Source organism: Amphiura filiformis, chromosome 6 (assembly GCF_039555335.1).
Source record: "Amphiura filiformis chromosome 6, Afil_fr2py, whole genome shotgun sequence".
NCBI lineage: Eukaryota > Metazoa > Echinodermata > Ophiuroidea > Amphilepidida > Amphiuridae > Amphiura > Amphiura filiformis.
The window spans coordinates 50,499,869-50,525,115 of NC_092633.1; the positions used below are offsets into that span (position 1 = coordinate 50,499,869).

The 25,247-nt window shown below is 35.5% G+C and overlaps 1 protein-coding gene across 1 annotated transcript in view; it reads left to right on the forward strand.

Moving 5' to 3' along the window:
* The first annotated feature begins 5,694 nt into the window (after positions 1-5,694).
* Positions 5,695-25,247, forward strand: part of LOC140155571 (prolyl endopeptidase FAP-like) — a 647,798-nt gene continuing 628,245 nt past the window's right edge. Inside the window, exon 1 of the mRNA XM_072178462.1 lies at positions 5,695-6,059. Coding sequence (XP_072034563.1) covers positions 5,856-6,059 — 204 coding nt within the window. The 5' untranslated portion in view covers positions 5,695-5,855. The remainder of the gene's footprint in view (positions 6,060-25,247) is intronic.

Sequence of the window (25,247 nt, forward strand, 5' to 3'; positions counted from 1 at the left end):
ATTTTAGAAAATACGAAATGTTATTTAGTTGGTGGTTTTTCCAGCCATCTCCAGCCTGCCCTCAACTTCCAAACTTCCTAAATGTATTGCGACGCAAACTACGTGATGGCACACTACGTACACACCGGTAACTTCAAACACGAATAGAGTAAGACGCGGAGAGATTGGAATTATTATTTTATTCAACGTCAATAGTTTTCCACTTTGGAACTCATCTTCTGTAAAAAGATGATTTGATGATCGGGTTTTATAAATTTAATTAATGTTATTTTTGTTTCAAATCCGTACGAAGCAAAACTCGGACAGAATTCTTAAGTTGATATTTATGCCTTGCTAAAACAATATGCAACTTATTTACTAAACACCTTTCGTATTTAATACATTTTTGTTCAAAATTTGAGATCTTTCCATGGTCTAAGACTAAAATCTAATTAAACTAGTACTATTGTTTTTGTAATATTTATTAGTTATTTTAATGCATTTGATGTAAAAGTACGATTAGGTTTATACTTTTGGACTTATGTTGGGAGCTGATGAGGTCTATAGCTTACAATACCTTACTTGAATTACCTACAAAATCAATGTCCGAATCAATTTTTAGTGAATGAGAGAGAACACGGCACTAGAATGCCCACACAACAAACGTAAACATATATCCCCGTACACACATTCAGTTCCAATCACCCTCCCACACACACACCCCCACACCCCACCTACCCACCCCCACCCACACAAGAAATAAGACTAATGTATCGAGAGAAATAGCAACGATATGAAACAAAAGTCTATGTCTTTACACAATTCTAACGAACTCGTTCCTTTACTTAGGATTACCTTGCAAAAGATATTAAAATAACAAGAAAAACACAGCACTAGAACATGTAGAATGGGCATAAAACGCGTGTAAACATCCCCATGCACTCCTACCATGATACGCAAGCACCCCACCCTACGTATTTTCTCCTCCAAACATGGACACAGTTTATGACTTTGCAAACGCGGACGTTTGAATCCGCATTCTATTGACATACAGAGATGATTTTTTCCGCCATTTTGTGTGTGTGTGTGTGTGTGTTGAGATGTGCCCTGAGTAATTTAATTTGGTAATTTGCTTTGTTTAAGGGGTACTACACCCCTGCCCAATTTTGTGCCTATTTTTGCATTTTTCTGAAAAATTATAGCGCATTGGGGACAAGTAAGATATGTATATTATAGGGCAAGGACTGCAACTACTGCACTGGAAATTTTATTTCAGCACAGACAACAGTTGTGGAGTTACAGTCAAAAATGAGGGAACACCAATATTTGATCAATAAATCAATAACTACTTGCTTTGAGTTGCTGAATTTTCAGTACAGCAGTTGTAGTCATTGCCCCTATAATATACATATCTTACTTGTCACCAATGTGCTATAATTTTTTAGAAAAATGCAAAAATAGGCACAACATTTGTCAGGTTGTAGTACCCCCTTAAGCTATTTAATGAGAGATAAGAGAAAGGGGACAACCAAGAGTTAGGAAAACCCCTTTGGGTACAGTAAACAAATTCAGTCAAGTTGTATTAATAATCTGTGAAAAATCCCCACTATTCCCGAATGTTCAGTGTTGCCTAATGTTAACTAGGAAAACCCTATTTTGTTAAAATAAGCTGAATGTGACAGAATGGTCTATTAATAGATTGTGGTGTTTTTTTGAGTATAAAAGGTGAAAACAACCGAGTTTGCTCTTTACAGAATACGAAGAGAGTTTATAAGCTCTCAATGTGTTGATTATCGTTGTGCTTCAAAAAGAGGTACATTTGAACCAGTTTGCATAGCCAATAATGTGCTATTTTAATACAGCAACGAAGGAGATTTTGAGTACACGAAGGTGCTCCTCCTCCCCATATGATTAAAGATCTTCTGTCGACTTGCTGGAGTCTGGTATATAAAACAACACATCTGTCAATAAAGTGGAACAGTGCAGAAAGAAGCCTGTTTGATGGAGGAAGAGAGGGATTGGTGAAAGAAGCATACATTTTGAAGATTGTCAAGGATATGAGTGTTTGGCGAAAGCAGCACCATTTCTGTGCGAGGATTTTAGACGCAAAAGATATATAAATGCAAGTGTACAGTGGAGTTCACTGAATAGTGATTTTCGCAGGACAAGTCAACAAGGATACATACATCAGCCACCCAGAACATGGCAACAGAACTCTACATCAACAAGACTGTCGGCTAAGTAGTAATTAGTTAAAAGAGTGACTATATGCATTTGTTGTCACGTATCAATCATATTTCCAATTAAAGACTTAGATTTTGTTAACTAAATCAGACAGTGTATTAGTGTTATGCATTCGTGCGAATTTGGGTAAAAGGTGATTTTGGCCTTGAGTCATTGCGGCTCGTAACAGTGTATATACGATGAAATTTTACCTAACAACTGCGGACGGTATATTTAATACACGGATGTATCTTGTAAATAAAACTGCTCAAATAAAGAAAGTCCGCAGTCATATAACCCGTCCAACACCAAAACCTGAGCTTGTTATGACAATTTGATTGATACGGTCGTGTGCAGAATCTTGTTAGCTCCATTCTGATACCAAATTTGCTACCAAACACTCAAAGGTGACAAAGATTGATGCCAGTTTATGGCATTTGGTGCATTTTCAAAAGTTGCAAATCAAAATGAAGCACGCAGTCGAAATTGCTTGGCGTGGCAATATGGTCAAGCTTGCTTGCCCACGATGGGCCCATGTCGACTGTCCCAAGTGCGCGCTTTATTCAATTGTTAATTTAAAACGCATGGATTGCTACAGTGCTTTACTGATGAATACTAGGGCACAATGCGATCGATATGACCTAGCGGTTGTTTCGGGCTATGTTAATGGTTGCGTTCTGCCATTCTCCTCTACAGGTCCGCCTGATCCGTTTTTAATTTGCAACTTTTGAAAATGCACCAAATCACATATACTGGTATCAATCTCTTTGAATTTAGCGTTTTGGGCAGCAAATTTGGTATCAAATTGCAGCTAACAATATTTTGAACACGATCGTTTCAATCAAATTGTCATAACAAGATTAGGTTTTGGTGTAGGACAGGTTACATGACTGCGGACTTTCTTTATTTGAGCAGTTTACATTATACCTGCAGTTAGTACGGTCCCCCGGTGTCGCGGTTTCGCAGTTTCAAATAGCGAGCGTCCACTGCAAGAGAGATCGTACTTCGAATAGCATAAAATGCCGCATAGCTCCCCCGTTCGTTGTCATCACTGCACCAAGCCAAATTTTAAAAAAAAACTATATTATAAGCAATTCAGAATATATGTGTTCATAAAATCATCCTCAGTTTGTATTTACTGACGACACCCACATTTCCACTCTCAGAGTATCCAGTATTAGCCTGGATACGCAATGATAAGGGCTTACATACACTATACGCCCCTTGAACAACTGTCACAATTATCTCAAGTTAACAGGGGTAAAAATGAAGCATTTCTTTCCAGTTGAAATTACATTATCGTATTAAAGTGAACTACTTCTTGCTCTTAAAACGGATTAATGTTTCGACGAGCTGTGATTAACAGACAGCACTCACATTTCCACTCTCAGAGTATCTAGTATTAGCCTGGATACGCAATGATAAGGGCATACATACACTATACGCCTCTTGAGCAACTGTCACAATTATCTCAAGTTAACAAGCGTAAAAATGAAGCATTTCTTTCCAGTTGAAATTACATTATCGTATTAAAGTTAACTACTTCTTGCTCTTAAAACGGATTAATGTTTCGACGAGCTGTGATTAACAGACAGCACTCACATTTCCACTCTCAGAGTATCTAGTATTAGCCTGGATATGTAATGATAAGGGCATACATACACTATACGCCCCTTGAGCAACTGTCACAATTATCTCAAGTTAACAAGCGTAAAAATGAAGCATTTCTTTCCAGTTGAAATTACATTATCGTATTAAAGTGAACTACTTCTTGCTCTTAAAACGGATTAATGTTTCGACGAGCTGTGATTAACAGACAGCACTCACAGTACACTCTCAGAGTATCTAGTATTAGCCTGGATATGCAATGATAAGGGCATACATACACTATACGCACCTTGAACAACTGTCACAATTATCTCAAGTTAACAGGCGTAAAAATGAAGCATTTCTTTCCAGTTGAAATTACATTATCGTATTAAAGTGAACTACTTCTTGCTCTTAAAACAGATTAATGTTTCGACGAGCTGTGATTATTACCCGTGACTGCAATCAAGAAGATGAACACAAAATTATAATTAGCCAATTGAAGTAGTCTGATAACACATGATCGAGCAATATCTTAACGCTTACATAAACGCAATACTAACGAAGCCAGCAAATACCATAAGTGAACCCAGAAAAATAACAAATAAAGCCACGACATGCTGTCTGATTGCGCGCGCAATCAAAATACTATGATTTTTTATTTATAAACACAAGAGAAATTCTATTGAAGAACTTCTATTTTGGTTATTCGTATTGGTAGGTGCATAGAGTGTCTGGTAAATTTTATGTGTATATTGGATACACTGAGCTGTTTAATATTTTGCGTGTGTGGATCTGAGATTGATATTAAACACGTGGTGAGATGAATGGAGTATAATGTGACCAGCATAACGGTTTCCACGGCAGATCAACTTCCATATAGATGACTAAACGTTACGCTTCAGTATACGCAACACCTGGTTTCACCGATGCGCTTGGAGACAATGGTATTCGATTAAATCATGTTTAAACAAAACGGGAAATATGTATAATTGATCGATATATTTCAGCGCTCTTGTTTTTTGCATTGTTATTGATATCAACGAATTGTATTTTGTTAATCACATTTTCAGCTGTTAACGCTACCGTCAGTCTGGAATGATTATAGTGATTTTTGGTTGTTACCTTACGAATAATTCTTCTAATGGAATATATTTCAACACATTTTGTGTATGAGCAACACGTTGAGTTTAATGCAGTGGTATAATCTGCGCCACTTACTAAGTGCCTACTAACAGTTTTACACGGTGCATTCAATGAGCGAGGAGTTGCATTGCAATTACATCTGTTGAAAGCTTTGCTTATTTACATCATTATGCCGCCCTGATAATGCAGCTTGGCCAGACTGGGTTGGTTTGTTTATGCAGTATTTTTATGAACGCTAAGTGACTACATCATACCAATGGGAAAATATTACTTCGGTTTGCCAATGCTTGCTGATTTATATACGGACCAAACCCAATATTATCTTTGTTTATGAAGTGGATCTGCATTTTGTTGCTTCATACTGTGTGGTGCCTTGTTAAAGGAAATCCCCAGATTGTGTGTATACGCGGATATGGTTATGCGCATAGAAATCTGTCAGTTGCATAACGGAGAAGCTTTTGTGGTTTAATAACCATGTGTTCATCAATTATGAATGCTACGACTAGCATTCACACTGTTGTTGTCCATTACCGTGTGTGTTAATGTTGCATCCAGCCTTCTGCAAAATAAATTGATTTGCCATATACGCTAAAAGCAACAAAATTGGAAATATTACGGAATATAGTCACGTACAAAGTGGAATAATAACATCTATATCGTCAAGTTGAGGAGACAATTTGCTTATTTAGTCGATCAACTTGTTTTCAAATTAAGTTTGACGGAATTTTATTAATGCTACTTCGTTCTACATCTTTGAATCTTACTCATCTGAAACACACTGATCAAATGCGGCTTCTTTATTGAATACATTGGCAGAAAATATAACTTTGGATCATATTCGGGTGATATTATCATCTTTCTTTTCTAATTATTTGTATGACTGGCCCCTCAGTAGAGGTCAATCACGCTCCAGCTACCTTATGTATAGTATTTCTACTGGAACAGGGAGCAGCAATAGCCACAGCAAGAGTCACAGCAAGATGAACGCGGCCACCAGTGGAAGTAGTGGGGGTTATTCTAGGAATATAAGCAAGTCGTCGAGTAGCAGTAAGTTGAAGAATCAAGTCAGCCAGGGACAACTCTACAAGCCGAGAGAGGGCGTCGTACAAGTGGAACTTAATGAGGTATCGTATTACGTAATAATTCAATGTAGCTTTTATAACTTTTAGAATTGCAGCACACTTCGTATAAAGTGCACATAGCTATTTTATTATTACCTCCTTTTCTCGTATGATTCCATGTTGAATTCATTCTATACAACGTTGTGAAAATGAAAACCCAAAGAGATCATAGGAAAGCAACATCAACAAATCTATCAAAGAAACATTAGAATATTATGTTATTATTCATAATACCGCCTGACTAATATACTTTTTCATACGCTGTATCACATACGCTGCAAGATTTATAATACAAGGCGAAGTGGGAAACGGAAAGACCGCCTTTAGATCAAAATCACCTGTGCACTTATACCATTTCTCGTAATTTATTACACAGAGAAAAAGACAACACAAATAAACACTTTACACTGAACAAACTTGCATTCTTACACACATACTGAATCACATCGCACTGCTTCAATGCAGGAGGACCGGTTGAACACCGTGCATGCACACACCACATATTCGTGCAACAAGTTCTGTAGTACTGCTAGTTTACCACGTCCTGCAATACCATTTTCATTTATTCAATCGAATACACGTATCATATACGCGTTCACATACGTATAAGAAAAACCACTCCATAACCCCCTTAATAAGCACTAAACATGGAGAATATAATATTGTATGCCCTTCGTATTCAGGTAAATTTTGCGTAATATTTAATCTGCCTATTATAGTACGTAAGCTAATTGCGTACAGCGTTAATGTGTCACTGAGGCGGTATCTAATTAAGAAATAAAGGGTAATGCATTATCCTTTACACCCAAATAATGTGTCCGAGGCAGTAAAACGTAAATAATGGGTGAGGCGCAGCCGAACCCATTATTTAAACGTTTTACTGCCGAGGACACATTATTTGCGTGTAAAGGATAATGCTGCACTCTTTATTTCTATTCTATTACCAGAAAATAGTGCGATTTAAAGAGAAAATACCATTTTTGGCACAAATATTTTAAGTTGTTTACTTCAAGGTGGAGCGCGTACGCGTAAGTGACAGCGCATATCGCGGAAATGTTGCACGCGTAACCAAGCGTAATGCTGTGCGTAATGTGTTACGGCGCTTGACCCATTATTGCAGAATAATGGGCTCTCACGTGACGTGTTTTAACAAATCACAGTGCGCGATTTTGAATAATGGGTCGTAAGAGTAATAGAATTGACTGAATCGAATACACGTATCATATACGCGTTCACATACGTATAAGAAAAACCACTCCATAACCCCCTTAATAAGCACTAAACATGGAGAATATAATATCGTATGCCCTTTGTATTCAGGTAAATTTTGCGTAATATTTAATCTGCCTATTATAGTACGTAAGCTAATTGAGTACAGCGTTAATGTGTCACTGAGGCGGTATCTAATGACAAATAATGTACATCATCCATTATGTGATACCCTGGACCACGTCCACTACATATACCTTAATTGCTTGTCAAAGACTATTACAGCTTGCCGAAATTGCTCGGGTTCAATACCACTAATTCTCTATAACACATTTGTCAATAGAAAAATAGGCAATTTTAAAGTTTTATTCTAAAAACACTTTTAGAAACGTTTCCTTATTTGTTCGCCGGATCTTGTTTAAGCAGGACAATTTGGAACACTGCATTAGCTGTTTATAAATGTGTTTTTATTTTTTATTGTTAAGTTATCCCGTTGTCAACACAATTGGAAGAGGGATGCAGTGTACCAATTCTTAAAATAAATTGATCTTATGGGAAATGAGTCCAGGAAGCCAATTTCTTTTTGTATTTCCATAGGTCTTGTGGTTCTTGAGTTAATGCTAATAATATATAAAAACGAAAGGTTTGTCCCCCTTCCCTCGAAACAAATCATACACATGTAGCGAAAAACGACCCCCTTATAACAAGTCTTGCGGTCATCTTAATAGAATCTATATCATTCCTCTTGTGTGTCAGCTTTATTTGTCTCCATTTTGAGTGCAAACACCGCTAGGTCATGCTCTTCTCGATCTCCGTGTTTCAGAAACAAAGTGGTTTTGGTACGGAGATATCTCGTCATTTGATGCCCTTGTACAATGTGTAAGCTATATAGATCAATCTGAATGCATGCTTTACCCAAAAACTCACAAATTGAACATGATTGCGAGAAACTGTAACGATTGATCAAGAACATTTTGATCGGATGTATTAGTTGACATGGATACACGGGGGAAATCTAGGTTGTGCTAAATCTCGGTGTAATTGAATCCATTGTATTACGTATTTTAGCTATATAAATCTGGGACAAAATGTTATAACAGATATGGGATAGCGTCATTATATTGTCTTTGCTTCTAATTACGATGCTGAAAGCGGGCACCTGTCGTTTGATGTAGAGCCTATTATCTTGATTCAATAAGCACCTCAACGGGTCCAAAATTTCATCTTCTCCTCAGTGCCTAATAAATATATTACCCGCCTTATATTTTATTCATTATTATAAAATAAAAATTGTGTGGCAATGTGTGAATCTCAATTAATATTCATATTTGCGGAAGCAATTGGCGTTGTAAGAAACAAGTATAAGACGGGCGATCCTCATTCCAAACACCTATAATTTAGTCATTGATGACATTTATGTTTTAGTAATCCGTATCATCCATAACCTATATAAATATAAATATGTTAATGCAAATGCATTATTGGAGTCGGTTTTTATATTACATGTAAGCTATTGATTATCACGTACCATTCTTCTCGTGTTTATCGTTAGTACAGTGTAGATAATAGATTGTTGCACATAATGTTAGACCACGAAATTTAAAGTGATGTATTGTTTTAACCATTAAGGCGAATCTTAGGAACCTTGTCACATCACAGATTATAATCTGTGGTCACATCTTAGAAACTTTGGTTTTTTGGGACGTGTTAGCACATCAGACACATCAAAGTGTATTCAGAATATGAGGAATGTTCTTCTGGTATCAAATGTTTTTGATTTTTTTTTTCAATTCGCCGTCAGTGGCGGCGCCATGAAGGCATGGGGGCCCCAGTCAGAACTCTTTCCCCCCTTGTTGCCCCCCCCAGTAAAAACCCAAAATTACGAAAATTTCCCTTTTACGGTAATTTTGTGCAAACTTTGTTGATTTTGCCCCCCCAAAAAAAAAAAAAAAAAATTCCTGGCGCCGCCACTGTTCGCCGTTACAAATTCTACTGCATGCTCAGATTTCTATTCCTGTTACAATAGTCCAAACTGCTTTCACTACATTATGCAATAACGTACGACCGCTCATCCGTTTCATTGTTAGATGTGTTGGTTCTATCGATTGCAGCTATTCAATAATAATATGAATACAGCAGGCACTGGAATTATGATTTCCAAATTATATATTATACTGAGAAAACAATAAATATCATCACGCTTGGACAATGTATCGGGCCCACCTGATCAACTAATTTTTATACGTCTTATTGTTTAACGCAAAGGATAAAATTCATAAAAGTACAAAATGCAGGTATAAAATGCATTATTAACCAGCCAATTTGTACTTCTGGTAGGAGCTAATGTTTAAATTATGCAATTACCAGTAATCTAATATTCATAGAATACAGGATCGGTGTACTATTATATACTTACAATTCTGCAAACTTAGAAAAAGTGTGTTCGAACACTTTACTCATGTTCTTCTAATACCATAGTGCGCACACAATATGGGTCACTGGAAACTAAGAGTTATAATAGTGTTGCCCAAATGTTCATCTTCCTTCTATATGTATATGATATTTGCTAGTATGTAAATAAATTTAGTAACTCCCTTAAGGGATCTAAAATGAGCATTTATTGCGTTTCGACAGTATTTTTTGTGGGACATGAGAGCACCTCAGACCTATCGAATTGCATTCTGAATACGAATCATGTCTTTCTGATATCAAATAATTTTCATTTCTTGAAAATCACAATATAATACAAATTTTATGACAAATTATAAAAATTTGATATTTTTCAAATTTTGATATATAACAGTCCTCGAAGTAAATTATATAAATCTAATGACATATTCTTAAAGTGTATGTAGCAGGGAGGAAAAGCCGACAGTCAATTGAAAATTTTGACCTTTCATATTGAAGATATGGATTTTTTCCCAAAAAGACCTAATTTTTTTTTTGGTGTTTTGGGGAAAAAATCCATATCTTCAATACGAAAGGTCAAAATTTTCAATTGATTGTCGGCTTTTCATCCCACCTACATACACATTAAGTATAAATCATCAGATATATAAAGTTTACTTCAAGTACTGTTAAATATCAAAAATATCAATTTTAATGATTTGCCATAAAATGTGTATTAAATTGCGAATTTCAAAAATCAAAATTATTTGATATCAGAATGACATTCTTCGTATTCAGAATGCAATTCGATATGTCTGATGTGCTCTAATGTCCCACAATAAATACTGTCCAAACGTTCATACCCCAGCCCTTAAGCAGGTAAAGAACTAACTGAGAAGCACAAATTTGGTGAAAGTACTAACAATAATAATTCCCAAAACAAGTCAACGGATATTTCAGACTACGCGTTCACGTAATTAGGCCAGAACATTAACATGATTAATGTTGATCCATTTAATTTGACCTGTTCCGTGTATGTCTTTAACCTGTTCCGCGTTTACAACGCTACAGATGGGGGCTATTCCATTTAAAATCCGCACTCCCTCTCTGGAAGATTTTGGAAATATCTTCCACAGGGGGTATACATTTTAAATGGAATGAACACATTAGGCAGCTCCATTTCAATTTCATACACCATCTGAGGAAGAATCAACCTGAATCAGAGGGTGAGTATCAAATTGTGCTGCCTAACACTATGGACCACAATGGCCTCATCCCAATGGCATTGTTCAATAACCTCAATTAAACAATCATAGTGCAAAATTTGACCTCAAGTTGCTGATTATGAGTTTTAGTATCCAAATTTTCAATGGTCATTCAATGAATGTGCAACTGTATTGGGGTTAAAGAAATGTGCCCTGATAGATGAGCATGTTGTGGATCCTAGTGTAACATGTTCATTGCATTTGAAATTCATACTCCATTTGTGGAAAATATTTCCAAAGGGCCCATAGAAAAGCAACATCAACAAATATATCAAAGAAATATTAGGATTGTGTTATTATTTATAATACCCCCTGATTAATATACTTTTTAATACGCTGTATCACATACGCTGCAATATTTATAATACAAGGCGAAGCGGGAAACGGAAAGACCGCCTTTAGATCAAAATCACCTGTGCACTCATACCATTTTCCGTAATTTGTTACACAGAGAAAGAAAAAAACACAAATAAACACACCCCTACTCGTAGCGCAGTCTAAACGAGGAGACAAAAAACATAGTGTGTGAAGTGTGTTTTGGTGTACACACTCTACATACAAAACGAGGAGTATTCACAGGAATGTGAGGAGCTGTGTGAGGAGAACTTAGCACAAATACAATTATGGATCTCCTCGAATTGAAGGCAAAAATGCCAGAAAAAGACGTCATAACACCCCTATAGGGTTCTCCACTTTGAGAAGCTCCTCGAATTACTGCTTTTTGGGATTATACCTCCTCGAATTCCTATGTTTGTAAACACTCAACTCCTGGTTTTGCACGCGCTACAAACGCTTTGCACTGAACAAAATATACTGAATACACATACTGAATCACATCGCATTGCTTCAATGCAGCGAACCGATTGAGCACACCATGCATGCACACACCGCACCGTGCAACAAGTTCTCTAGTATTAGAGTATAAATTGTTCGAACACATTTTTTCTAAGTTTGCAGAATTGTAAGTATATAATAGTACACCGATCTTGTATCCTATGAATATTAGATTAATGGTAATTACATAATTTAAACATTAGCTCCTACCAGAAGTACAAATTGGCTGGTTAATAATGCATTTTATACCTGCATTTTGTACTTTTATCATCGCGCTAAACAATACGATGTATAAAAATTAGTTGATCAGGTGGACCCGATGCATTGTCCAAGCGTGATAATATTTATGGTTTTATCAGTATAATAATTTTAATGATTTGGAAATCATAATTCCAGTGACTGCTGTATTCATATTATTATTGAATAGCTGCAATCGATATAACCAACACATCTAACAATAGAACGGATGAGCTGTCGTACGTTATTGCATAATGTAGTGAAAGCAGTTTGCATCTAATGTAACAGGAATATAAATCTGAGCATGTATATAGTAGAATTTGTAACGGCGAATTGAAAAACAAAATCAAAACCATTTGATACCAGAAGAACGTTCCTTGTATTCTGAATACACTTTGATGTGTCTGATGTACTATCACGTCCCAAAAACGACAAGGTTCCTAAGATGTGACAAGGTTCCTAAGATTCGCCTTAATGGTTAAAACAATACACTTAGAATTTCGTGGTCTAACATTATGTGCAACAATCTATTATCTACACTGTACTAACGATGCACACGAGAAGAATGGTACGTGATAATCAATAGCTTACAGGTACCGACTCCAAGAATGATATTTGCATTAACATTTTCATATTTATAAAGGTTATGGATGATACGGATTACTCAAACAAAAATGTCATCAATGGCTACATTATAGGTGTTTGGAATGAGGATCGCCCGTCTTATACTTGTTTCTTTCAACGCCAATTACTTCCGCAAATATGAATATTAATTGAGATTCACACGTTGTCACACACTTTTTATTTTATTATAATGAATAAAATATAAGGTCGGATGATATATTTATTAGGCACTGAGGAGGAGATGAGATTTTGGACTCGTTGAGGTGCTTATTAAATCAAGATATAAGGTTCTACATCAAACGACAGGTGCCCGCTTTCAGCATCGTAATTAGAAGCAAAGACAATATAATGACGCTATCCCATATCTGTTAACATTTTGTCCCAGTTTTAGATACTGCAATACGTAATACAATGAATTCAATTACACCGAGATTTAGCACAACCTAGATTTCCCCCGTGTATCCATGTCAACCAATACATCCCATCAAAATGTTCTTGATCAATCGTTAGAGTTTCTCGCAATCAAGTTCATCTTGTGAGTTTTTGGGTAAAGCATGTATTAAGATTGATTTATATTGATATACACATGGTATAAGGGCAGGAAAATGGTGAGATATCTCCGTACCAAAACCAAAATGTTTATCAAACACGTCGAATTTGAGAGTAGCATGACCTAGTGGTGTTTGCACTCAAAATTGAGACAAATAAAGCTGGCACACAAGAGGAATGATATAGGTTCTATCATAGAGACCCAAGGCTTGTTATAAGGGGATCGTTTTTTCACTTCATGTGCATAATTTGAAGACATATGGAAATGTAAATGAAATCATTGGCTTCCTTGACTCATTTCCTATAAGGTCAATGTATTAATATTAAAAAGTACACTGCAGTTTTTCAGTTAAGTGGCTAAAACTGAAAAATGGTTCTAGCCATCCCACTTCCTATTGTGTTAACAACGGGGAACTTTAAAATACAAAAACCCGCATATTTCTTAAACAGCTAATGCAGTTTTGCAAATTATCTTGCTTAAACAAGATCCGGCGAACATATAATGAAAAGTTTCAAAAAGTGTTTTTAGAATAAAAGCTTAAAATTGCCTATTTTTCTATTGACAAATGTGTTATAGAGAAATAATGGTATTGAACCTGAGCATGTTCGCCAAGCTGTATTGATATAGTATGTGACAAGCAATTAAGGTGTATATATAGTGGACGTAGTCCAGGTTGTATGTATCACATAATGGATGATGTACATTACTTGTCATTAGATACCGCCTCAGTGACACATTAACGCTGTACTCAATTTGCTTACGTACTATAATAGGCAGATTAAATATTACGCAAAATTTACCTGAATACGAAGGGCATACGATATTATATTATCCATGTTTAGTGCTTATTAAGGGTGTTGTGGATTGGTTTTTCTTATACGTATGTGAACGCGTATATGATACGTGTATTCAATTGAATGAATGAATAAATATTGTTAAATGGTATTGCAGGACGTGTAGCAGTACTATATTCTCATGTTCTTCTTACCATAGTGCGCACACAATATGGGTCACTTGTGTGATGTGCTCTGAGTAATTGATGTTGATTATTTATCTCAGTTTACAAAACTAATAGTTATTTCGTGAGATATTTGGGGAAATCCCTCTGATGCATCAGGTTGATCAAAACAAATTAAATCCTATCTAATTTTGGATTGTTGGAAAATCCCCTGCTCTCTATAATGTTCAGTGTATTACACCATTAGGGGAATCTCCGATATTGTAAAGTGCATATGACATCATAGGGGGAATAACCACAGGAAGTGTTGTAATGTGACAGAATGGTCTATTAATAGATCATGGGTTTTTTTATGAGTACAGAAGTGAAAAACAAGTGAGTTTGCTCTTGGCAGAATTTGAAGAGAGATTGTAGACTCCATATACGTGTGTTGGTCGTCGTTGTGCTTCAAAGGGAGGTACATTTGAACCAGTTGAGTGAGTTTGCATAGCCAATAATGTGCTATTTTAAAACAGCAACGAAGGAGATTTTGATTGTAGCGGAGCAGTGCAGGAAGAAGCCTGTTTCCTGGAGAAAGAGAGTGATTGGTGAAAAAAACACCATTTTTTGGAGATTGTCAACTACGCAAGGAGTTAAGTGTTTGGAGAACTGCGCAAGGAGTTTTAACTCCTTGCGCAGGTCTCCAAACGCTTTTTATTGTTCATGAACCAATCATATTTTACTTTTAATTAAAGACTTAGATTTTGTTAACTTAATCAAACAGTGTATTTCATCTTTCTTCCCCTTTTCCCACCTTTCAATGCTGGGGGAAGATGTTGGGAAGATGAACACATTGTACATTTCAACATTGTACAGAGGTAGGGGGAACCATTTCTAATTAGGCCTTTACTTTTAAGTGTTCGAAAAAAAATGTCCTTCGTTGTAGGCTATTGCTAAAACTAAACATATTCCTTAAATAATCTAGATGAATTTGACTATAGATTCTTTGTAAAATACAACCTCAATAATAATTCGAAATCATGTCCAATTTGACGCGAAGATAGTGTCATCTTTGACACAGAGTTAGAAATGTTGCGTACTTATATTTCAATCCCTAAAACCTTGATTTGTTCAAAATTTTGAAAACAAAAATAAGGGAGTCAATAACAAGAAATAATATAATAATACCTGATATAAACTGTAAATCCAACAGATGTGATTGAGGTGTCATTTTACTGACACAAAACCTTCTTTTTCTTATCATGCTTCATGGTCCGACTTCAGGCTCATTTACTCGCGTTGGGTCATATATTGTATTTGAGTTTACAATACGTGTGCATGAATATATATTGCTGTGTCAAAACCAGCGCCATATAGACTGATTACATAGTAAAGACATTTATTAGCTGGAACGAGACATCAAACTTGACAAAATTACAATAATTTAAATCTTATTGCTGATATTTAAAGTCAAGCAAATCAGAATTATTGAAAACAAAAGTCTTAAAAGCATTTGGCTATTCCATTCAAAATCCACACTCCCCTGTGGAAGATTTTGGGAATTTCTTCCACGGGGGAGTATGAATTTCAAATGGAATGAGCCCATTCGGCAGCTCCATTTCAATTTCATACACCCTTTGAGAAAGATTTGACATGAATCTTCAACAGAGGGAGGGTGGATTTCAAATGGAGCAGCCTAATGTGTTCATTACATCTGAAATTCATACTCCCCCTGTGGAAGATATTTCCAAAATCTTCCACAGGGGTAGTGTGGATTATAAATGGAATAGCTCATTTGAACAGCTGCGTTGCCCAGAACAAACACATCATGATTTGGATGAAAACTCTTTATTAATCATCAACTTATTTGGTTTATGAAAGCAAATGTCCTTGTCGTCGAAGGATAGTTTATTTATGACAATATTTACAAGTTGTATATTATCAAATATACAATCAGATACATAAAAGACACATATGGTACAGCTCAACTGATCATACTTTTCCTACATTCGACCTTGCATGATTTTTGAGTTGACACAGTCATGAAAATAACTATAGATACTTGACAGACCATTAGTAGCCCAGTTCTGAACCTTTTCATTGATCATTCATAACAATAGGTATCTGATGGATCAGTGAAGATAAGAAGGGATTATAATATATCCGTAACCTTGATATTATAGTACATCTCGAGGAAAAAGTGCAATGGACATGTTTTCATTTTATGTTTCAAATATCCCGCGCATGAAAATTTAGTATTTAACCCAAAATGGAAAATTTATTGGAAATCTGTTTAACAGATTTTTTTGACATCTTTTTCTGCACTGTATTATACCTAAATTAAGAAATTTGATAAATATTCAAAGAAAATATAGGTCATCCAAAAATGTTGATTTTTACACATTTTGGGGCAAAAAAGGAAAAATAAGCAAAAATATCAAAATCTGTTTTAACAGCTTCATTCATCAAGTCATAACAAACGGCCTACATGCTTAATTTCTAATAAAATATTGAAATTGTGAAAAATATAGGTATTTATTGATTTTCATGTTTTTTCGTGCAAATATGCTAATAATATGCAAATTATGAAATTGCAAAATAAAGTTTCTACATAGCATACATCTTTCAAGTGTGATGTTCAAAATGACAGACATCAAAAAAGAGATTCGATGAAATGTAAAGGTGTAGTAACAATTTTGGCATGGACTGTCTGGTTAGGAAAAGTACGGTAAGTTGAGCTGTATACGATGTATAAACATTATGAGACACTGAAATAAAGAAATGCCTCACACCAATTTTTGGACATCTTATCAGACATTCAGAAAGAACGCATAATTTATTCATGCAATGCTTTGAGAAAATTCATTGGAATCAGCCAACTAATATTTATTGATTTATGGTCAACTTTTTCGCTCGGAGTAATTACCCGACCGAGCCTCCGAAACAATTACTTCGAAAGCCAGTTGCGCATACAAACCAAAAGTTCCCTTAACAGGGAATGCACTATCTAACGATAGAGAAAATATAAAGACTCCATTTAACAATGGATAGAATATAAAGACTGCATCTAACGATGACAATATAAAAAGCCGCGGACTTACATATATCAAAAGAAATTAAATGGCTGACCCTTTCTCATTTTCATATTATATTCATATTTAGATTACATGGTGGGCATCAGCATAAACCAACGCCAAATCTTCTAGTAGGCAAATACCCACGAAGATTGGAAAGACTAAATAGAATTTATTAATGTAATATGTATAATTATGTACATTAAATTGATCATTTTAGAAAAATGATCCAAAAAACTGTCCCAGATTCTTTGACACACATTGCCATGCTTTGAAAGCTTATGATATCGTATGCATCACTAGGTTATGATGCATACTCTAAATACAATAGGACAGCCTACCCTAGAATTCAACGCGATAACTAGCCGGCTGCGCAACCTCATAAAAACTTGATCACAATATTTCCTTTTTACTTATATTTTGTTGAACAAGAAAAATCTGAGGGCATAGTACTTGGCCCCTGTCTAGCTACCCCATGCCAACCTGGTGTTGATTCCTTCCTTCCCGCTATACACAACATTCATCAACCAAAATACCGCCCAAGACTGAAATGGCATAAATTTTAACACTTTTACTAATGTTTCTGAAGAAGAAGCAACTTAACCACACTATTTTACAACAATATTTGAAAATTTATAACTGCGCCACAACATAAAACGTGTTGCTGAATTAGACCTGAACCTGAAATGATCTACTCACGCACTCTCGCCCTTAGACATACTATTCCGCACGGAAAGAACATCAGTATATTCTAACCCGAGGGCTCTCAACCAATTATGTTTTCCTTTCTCCTTCCTGACTCAAAATGGCACAAATTAAAATCAATTTTACTAATGCTTCTGAGGCAGAAGCAAACTACACCACACTATTTCACTGAGAATAAATATTACAGCTGCGCAACAGAATAGAACATGTTGCTGAGATAGAAACTGAAGCTGAAGTGAACTACTCACACACGTACACTCATATAGTCATACTATTATGCAACACAAAGAACCGTGACATCCAACATGTTCTGATTTCATTTCATTCTTAATTACATTTTGACTTAATAAAGATGAAACCTTCATGTGATTTGTCTCACTCTTGCGATACTCATTTTTGACGTTCTGTCCTCTATTTTGATCAATTTTAATCAGATCAACCTTGACATAAAGGGTGTGGAGGGTGGGACAAAATTTTACGTCCGATTCTGAATGCTTGACTGATATAGAATGAAAGCCGGTACACATGTACCTAACGGCAACCCGGGGTGAGACATTGCCCGCGAAACTATCACGTGACTTCCTTACGGAAGGCGATTTCCGCCACCGGGAAAATAGTGAAACTATCACGTGACTTCACTACGGAAGGCCATTTCAGTCGCGAGATAATCTTAGGTTTCATTCGACAAGCAAATTAAACTGCATTATATGTTTTAAATAAACGAAAAATCAATCAAAACATTAAAATCAACTACGGCAAATATGGTACATAAAAAGTTATTTTTTAAATTAAAATGCTGAGGAAATCATTATGGGTTTGCACACTCTTTGTATCCGTTGGTTATCCAATTTGGTCGAGTAACCCCTGGACAGTACTGATCATCTAACAGCATTTCCGATTGGTTGATAACTTGGAATACTCATTTCAATTGCCAATTATGACTAGGCTTTAAACTATTTATGGTCAAACTTGCATTTGCAGATGATCTTATTAAAACCCTCCTTGATTGGTTCAAATTTGGACACAATATTCATTTTGGCCAATCGGCAGGTAGTTCTCATTTCATTATCACTATTCCTCGGCATTATATTGAATGTCATTTCCCTGTATGTGTGGTTTTGTCCTAAGAAGTGAAATTCCACTATTATTTTAATGAATTTAAAGGCCTTATTTCAAGAATCACGGGGTAAATGCTAGACGTATTTGTACTCTTTAGAAAGCATAATTCGAGTCGATCGAGTTCAACCAGAGAAGTTCTTCCTCTCATCATCTCTGGTTTAACATATTCAACCCATTTGTTTCTACGCGATAACTATATAAAATACAACTACTGCAAAGCATTAAAACAACTAAGGCAATTATATAGCCCATAAAAACTTCCATTTTCCATTAAAATACTGATGAAATATGGCTTTGCAGATAATGGCAGTTTAAAAAATCTGTACAACCCACCAATATAATACGGTATACCACTACTGCGTTATGACTATAATATGGGGATGTTTTAAATGGTATAGTAATGGCATAAATGGCACTGAAGGTCATCATAAGCTCGAGTCCAGTTGCGGATATGCAAATTATATTATCTCCATTCTTTTAGTGGTCATTTCAAGTATTTTGGACCATATTACTCTAATGCAAGATGACTTTTATCAACTTCAAAAATAGAATTCACGTATCGTACGAAGGAGATTTCTGATAACACAATTGACCTCTTCCACATGAATGACTGCATATATATAAAACTTTCAATTTCTACTTGGCTTTCTGGAATATTAATAACGTTAAAGAAATGGTCATGTTTGTCGATTTTATGATTTATAAAATGTATCATACGTGAATAATAATTATTAGGTTAAATGCCCACACATGTTTAAAAAAGATAAATACACTGCAAAAAATATTTTACTCAACATTGAGTAAAAAGGTCACAATTCAACAGTTGAGTAAAAGAATTACTCAACATTGAGCTCATATAGATCCCAACTCAACAAATGAGTAAAACATCACTCAACATCAAGTTGAGTAGTTTTTTACTCATTTGTTGAGTTGGGACCTATATGAGCTCAATGTTGAGTAATATTTTACTCATTTGTTGAGTTGAGCACAATGTTGAGTAATTTTTTACTCAACTGTTGAGTTGTGACCTTTTTACTTAATGTTGAGTAAAATATTTTTGCAGTGTATATTATTTTACAGAGATCAAACAATAACCCCCTAATCAACTAATATGGTTGAGAATTGAGAAGCGCACATTTGGCGAGGATACCAACAACTATAATTCCCAAAACGAAATGTGTTCACGCAACCACTCCCCCATTCCAGAAAATGAGATTAAAAACATTATCAACTTCTGCCAAATGAAACACAGCTCCATTATAATTATTCATTTAGTACTAACTGCATGGTAATCAAAGTTAAATTTCCCTATAGTTAGCCACATTTATTAATTAAGGGCCAAAAATGTGTATTTTAGGGTGGTTTTTTTTTTGTGTGTATATGTACGTTCATTCGGATATTCCAGAAATTAAAGGCACTCCCTCTAAAGAAGACATGGGAATTCCCAAGAAAAATAACCCTTTTTAGGTTTGGGAATTTCCCAATAATGTGGCTAGAATTTACCTATCTTCTTGGGAATTCCCATTTTTTTCTTGGATAAAATTTTGGTCTGCATGGGAATTCCTCACATGGTAAAAATTTTACATGTCTTCATTAGGGAGTGCCATTAATTTTCGGAATAGCACATTGTACTAAACTCTCCATACAGTTGTCAATGCATTGGGCTGTTCCATTTAAAATCCACACTACCCCTGTTAAAGATTTTGAACGGATCATCAACTAGACCTTTTGAAAGGACCCACTAAGCTTACGTTAAATTAAGTAGAACTGAAACAAAATAATTTTATTTTAATTCAAACAATTTCCTTTGTATTTTCGTGGAATGGGGAGTTAGTAATTTACAGCACAGCTGTAATCATGCTTGCTGATTATCTTTCTCTTGGAAGCCTCTCACACCAATGTGATTGATAGTTTCTGTATTAAAGTTAATTACTAATTCCCATGGCTAATTTAACACAAGTGTTGAATAATTATCATATTATTTGCCATGATTTGCTGCTCAGTTAATTATAAACGTTGAATAGCTAATGAAGCTTTCGTGCATGGTATTTCTATATTTTTTTATATAAATATCTGTAGCACGAGATATAGGAATAATGTTGTGATTGCCGGAGACTTCCTTTAACAACGTTACAGATGGGGGCTATTCTATTCAAAATCCACTCTCCCCCTCCACAAGGGGTATACATTTCAAATGGAATGAACATATTAGGGAGGGTGAGTTTCAAATGGAGCTGCCGAACATGTTCATTGCATTTGAAATTCATACTCCACTTCAAAAGATATTTTCCAAGGGCCCATTGAAAAGCAACATCAATAAATCTATCAAAGAAATAAAGGATTGTGTTATTATTCATAATAATTAATTATATGTACTTAATTAATATACTTTTTAATACGCTGTATCACATACGATGCAATATTTATAATACAAGGCGAAGTGGGAAACGGAAAGACCACCTTTAGATCAAAATCACCTGTGCACTTATACCATTTCTCGTAATTTATTACACAGAGAAAAAGACAACACAAATAAACACTTTACACTGAACAAACTTGCATTCTTACACGCATACTGAATCACATCGCACTGCTTCAATGCAGAGGATCGGTTGAACACAGTGCATGCACACACTGCATATTCGTGCAACAAGTTCTGTAGTACTGCTAATTTACCACGTCCTGCAATACCATTTAACAATATTTATTCATTCATTCAATCGAATACACGTATCATATACGTTTTCACATACGTATAAAAAAACCTCCACAACCCCCTTAATAAGCACTAAACATGGAGAATATAATATCGTATGCCCTTCGTATTCAGGGAAATTTTGTGTAATATTTAATCTGCCTATTATAGTACGTAAGCTAATTGAGTACAGCGTTAATGTGTCACTGAGGCGGTATCTAATGACAAGTAATGTACATCATCCATTATGTGATACAGACAACCTGGACCACGTCCATTACATATACCTTAATTGCTTGTCAAAGACTATGTATCAATCAGCTTCGCGAAAATGCTCAGGTTCAATACCACTAATTCTCTATAACACATTTGTCAATAGAAAAATAGGCAATTTTAAAGTTTTATTCTAAAAACTAAGAATTATGATAGTGTTGCCTCAATATTCATCTTCCTTGTATAATATTTGCTAGTATGTAAATACATTTAGTAACTCCACAACAACTAAGCTGGTAAACAACTGAAAAGCCCAAATTTGGCGAAAGTACTAACAATAATAATTCCCAAAACGAGTCAACGGATATTTCAGACTACGCGTTCACGTAATTAGGCCATAACATTAACATAATTAATGTTGATCCATTTAATTTGACCTGTTCCGTGTATGTCTTTAACCTGTTCCGCGTTTACAACGCTACAGATGGGGGCTATTCCATTTAAAATCCGCACTCCCTCTCTGGAAGATTTTGGAAATATCTTCCACAGGGGGTATACATTTCAAATGGAATGAACACATTAGGCAGAATGAACACATTAGGCAGCTCCATTTGAATTTCATACACCATCTGAGGAAGAATCAACCTGAATCAGAGGGTGAGTATCAAATTGTGCTGCCTAACACTATGGACCACAATGGCCTCATCCCAATGGCATTGTTCAATAACCTCAATTAAACAATCATAGTGCAAAATTTGACCTCAAGTTGCTGATTATGAGTTTTAGTATCCAAATTTTCAATGGTCATTCAATGAATGTGCAACTGTATTGGGGTTAAAGAAATATGCCCTGATAGATGAGCATGTTGTGGAACCAAGTGTAAGATGTCCATTGCATTTGAAATTCATACTCCATTTGTGGAAAATATTTCCAAAGGGCCCATAGAAAAGCAACATCAACAAATCTATCAAAGAAATATTAGGATTGTATTATTATTCATAATACTCTGATTTATAGTATACTTTTTAATACGCTGTATCACATACGCTGCAATATTTATAATACAAGGCGAAGCGGGAAACGGAAAGACCGCCTTTAGATCAAAATCACCTGTGCACTCATACCATTTCTCGTAATTTGTTACACAGAGAAGAACAACACAAATAAACACATTACACTGAACAAACTTGCATTCTTACACGCATACTGAATCACATCGCACTGCTTCAATGCAGAGGACCGGTTGAACACAGTGCATGCACACACCGCACATTCGTGCAACAAGTTCTGTAGTACTGCTAGTTTACCACGTCTTGCACCATATAACAATATTTACTCATTCATTCAATCGAATACACGTATCATATACGCATTCACATACGTATAAGAAAAACCACTGCATAACCCCCTTAATAAGCACTAAACATGGAGAATATAGTATTGTATGCCCTTCGTATTCAGGTAAATTGTGTGTAATGTTTAATCTGCCTATAGTACGTAAGCTAATTGAGTACAGCGTTAATCTGAGTAATCCGTCTCATCCATAACCTATATTAATATGAAAATGTTAATGCAAATTAATTCTTGGAGTCGGTATTTATTACCTGTAAGCTATATTAATTATCTCGCACCATTCTTCTCGTGAGCATCGTTAGAACAGGATAGATAATAGATTGTTGCACATAATGTTAGACCACGAAATTTAAAGTGTATTGTTTTAACCATTAAGGCGAATCTTTGGGAGCTTGTCATATCTTAGGAACCTTGTCGGTTTTGGGACGTGATAGTACATCAGACACACCAAAGTGCATTCAGAATACAAGGAATGTTCTTCTGGTATCAAATGTTTTTGATTTTTTTTAATTCGTCGTTAAAAATTCTTCTACATGCTCAGATTTATTTTCTTTTATTTTTTAATGGTCATTCAATGAATGTGCAACTGTATTGGGGTTAAAGAAATGTGCCCTGGTAGATAAGCATGTTGTGGCTCCTAGTGTAACATGTTCATTGCATTTGAAATTCATACTCCATTTGTGGAAGATATTTCCAAAGGGCCCCTAGAAAAGCAACATCAACAAATTTATCAAAGAAATATTAGGATTGTGTTATTATTCATAATACCCCCCTGATTAATATACTTTTTAATATGCTGTATCGCATACGCTGCAATATTTATAATATATACAAGGCGAAGCGGGAAACGGAAAGACCGCCTTTAGATCAAGATCACCTGTGCACTCATACCATTTCTCGTAATTTGTTACACAGAGAAAGAAAAAAACACAAATAAACACACCCCTACTCGGCGCGCAGTCTAAACGAGGAGACAGAAAAACATAGTGTGTGAAGTGTGTTTTGGTGTACACACTCTACATACAAAACGAGGAGTTTTCACAGGAATGTGAGGAGGTGTGTGAGGAGAACTTAGCACAAATACAATTATGGATCTCCTCGAATTGAAGGCAAAAATGCCAGAAAAAGACGTCATAACACCCCTATAGGGTTCTCCACTTTGAGAAGCTCCTCGAATTACTGCTTTTTGGGATTAACCTCCTCGAATTCCTGTGTTTGTAAACACTCAACTCCTGGTTTTGCACGCGCTACAAACGCTTTGCACTGAACAAATTATACTAAATACACATACAGAATCACATCGCATTGCTTCAATGCAGCGAACCGATTGAGCACACCATGCATGCACACACCGCACCGTGCAACAAGTTCTCTAGTATTAGAGTATAAATTGTTCGAACACATTTTTCTCTAAGTTTGCAGAATTGAAAGTATATAATAGTACACCGATCTTGTATCCTATGAATATTAGATTAATGATAATTGCATAATTTAAACATTAGCTCCTACCAGAAGTACAAATTGGCTGGTTAATAATGCATTTTGTACCTGCATTTTGGTATTTTAATTCATAACCTCATTAATAAACGCGATGCGTGCGATCCAATCATATTTTATTATTTGTGAAAACGCGAACGCAAATCGAGGTCATTAATATCTCACAATTGACCGCAAAATGCGTAATTGTTCCAATGTCGCACACAATTGACTTCTGCGTGCGCCGTATTGTGCGTCCAACGAACTGCGCGCGCGCTGGCTGCCGTATTTGGATTGCGCGCTACCATATTTGCACAGATTCTGATACGCACTTTTGTTATTGGTCGTTTTGTTTTAGCCTGATCGATTTTGGGAAAGGGAAGATGTAAAATTGTTTATTTTACAAACTTTTGAGGAAAATTTTGTGTTATTTTGTAAAGTTAAAAGATCAAAGTGACGGTTATGAATGAGGTTAATAACTTTGCATCGGTTATATGTCGGGCATTGTGAAA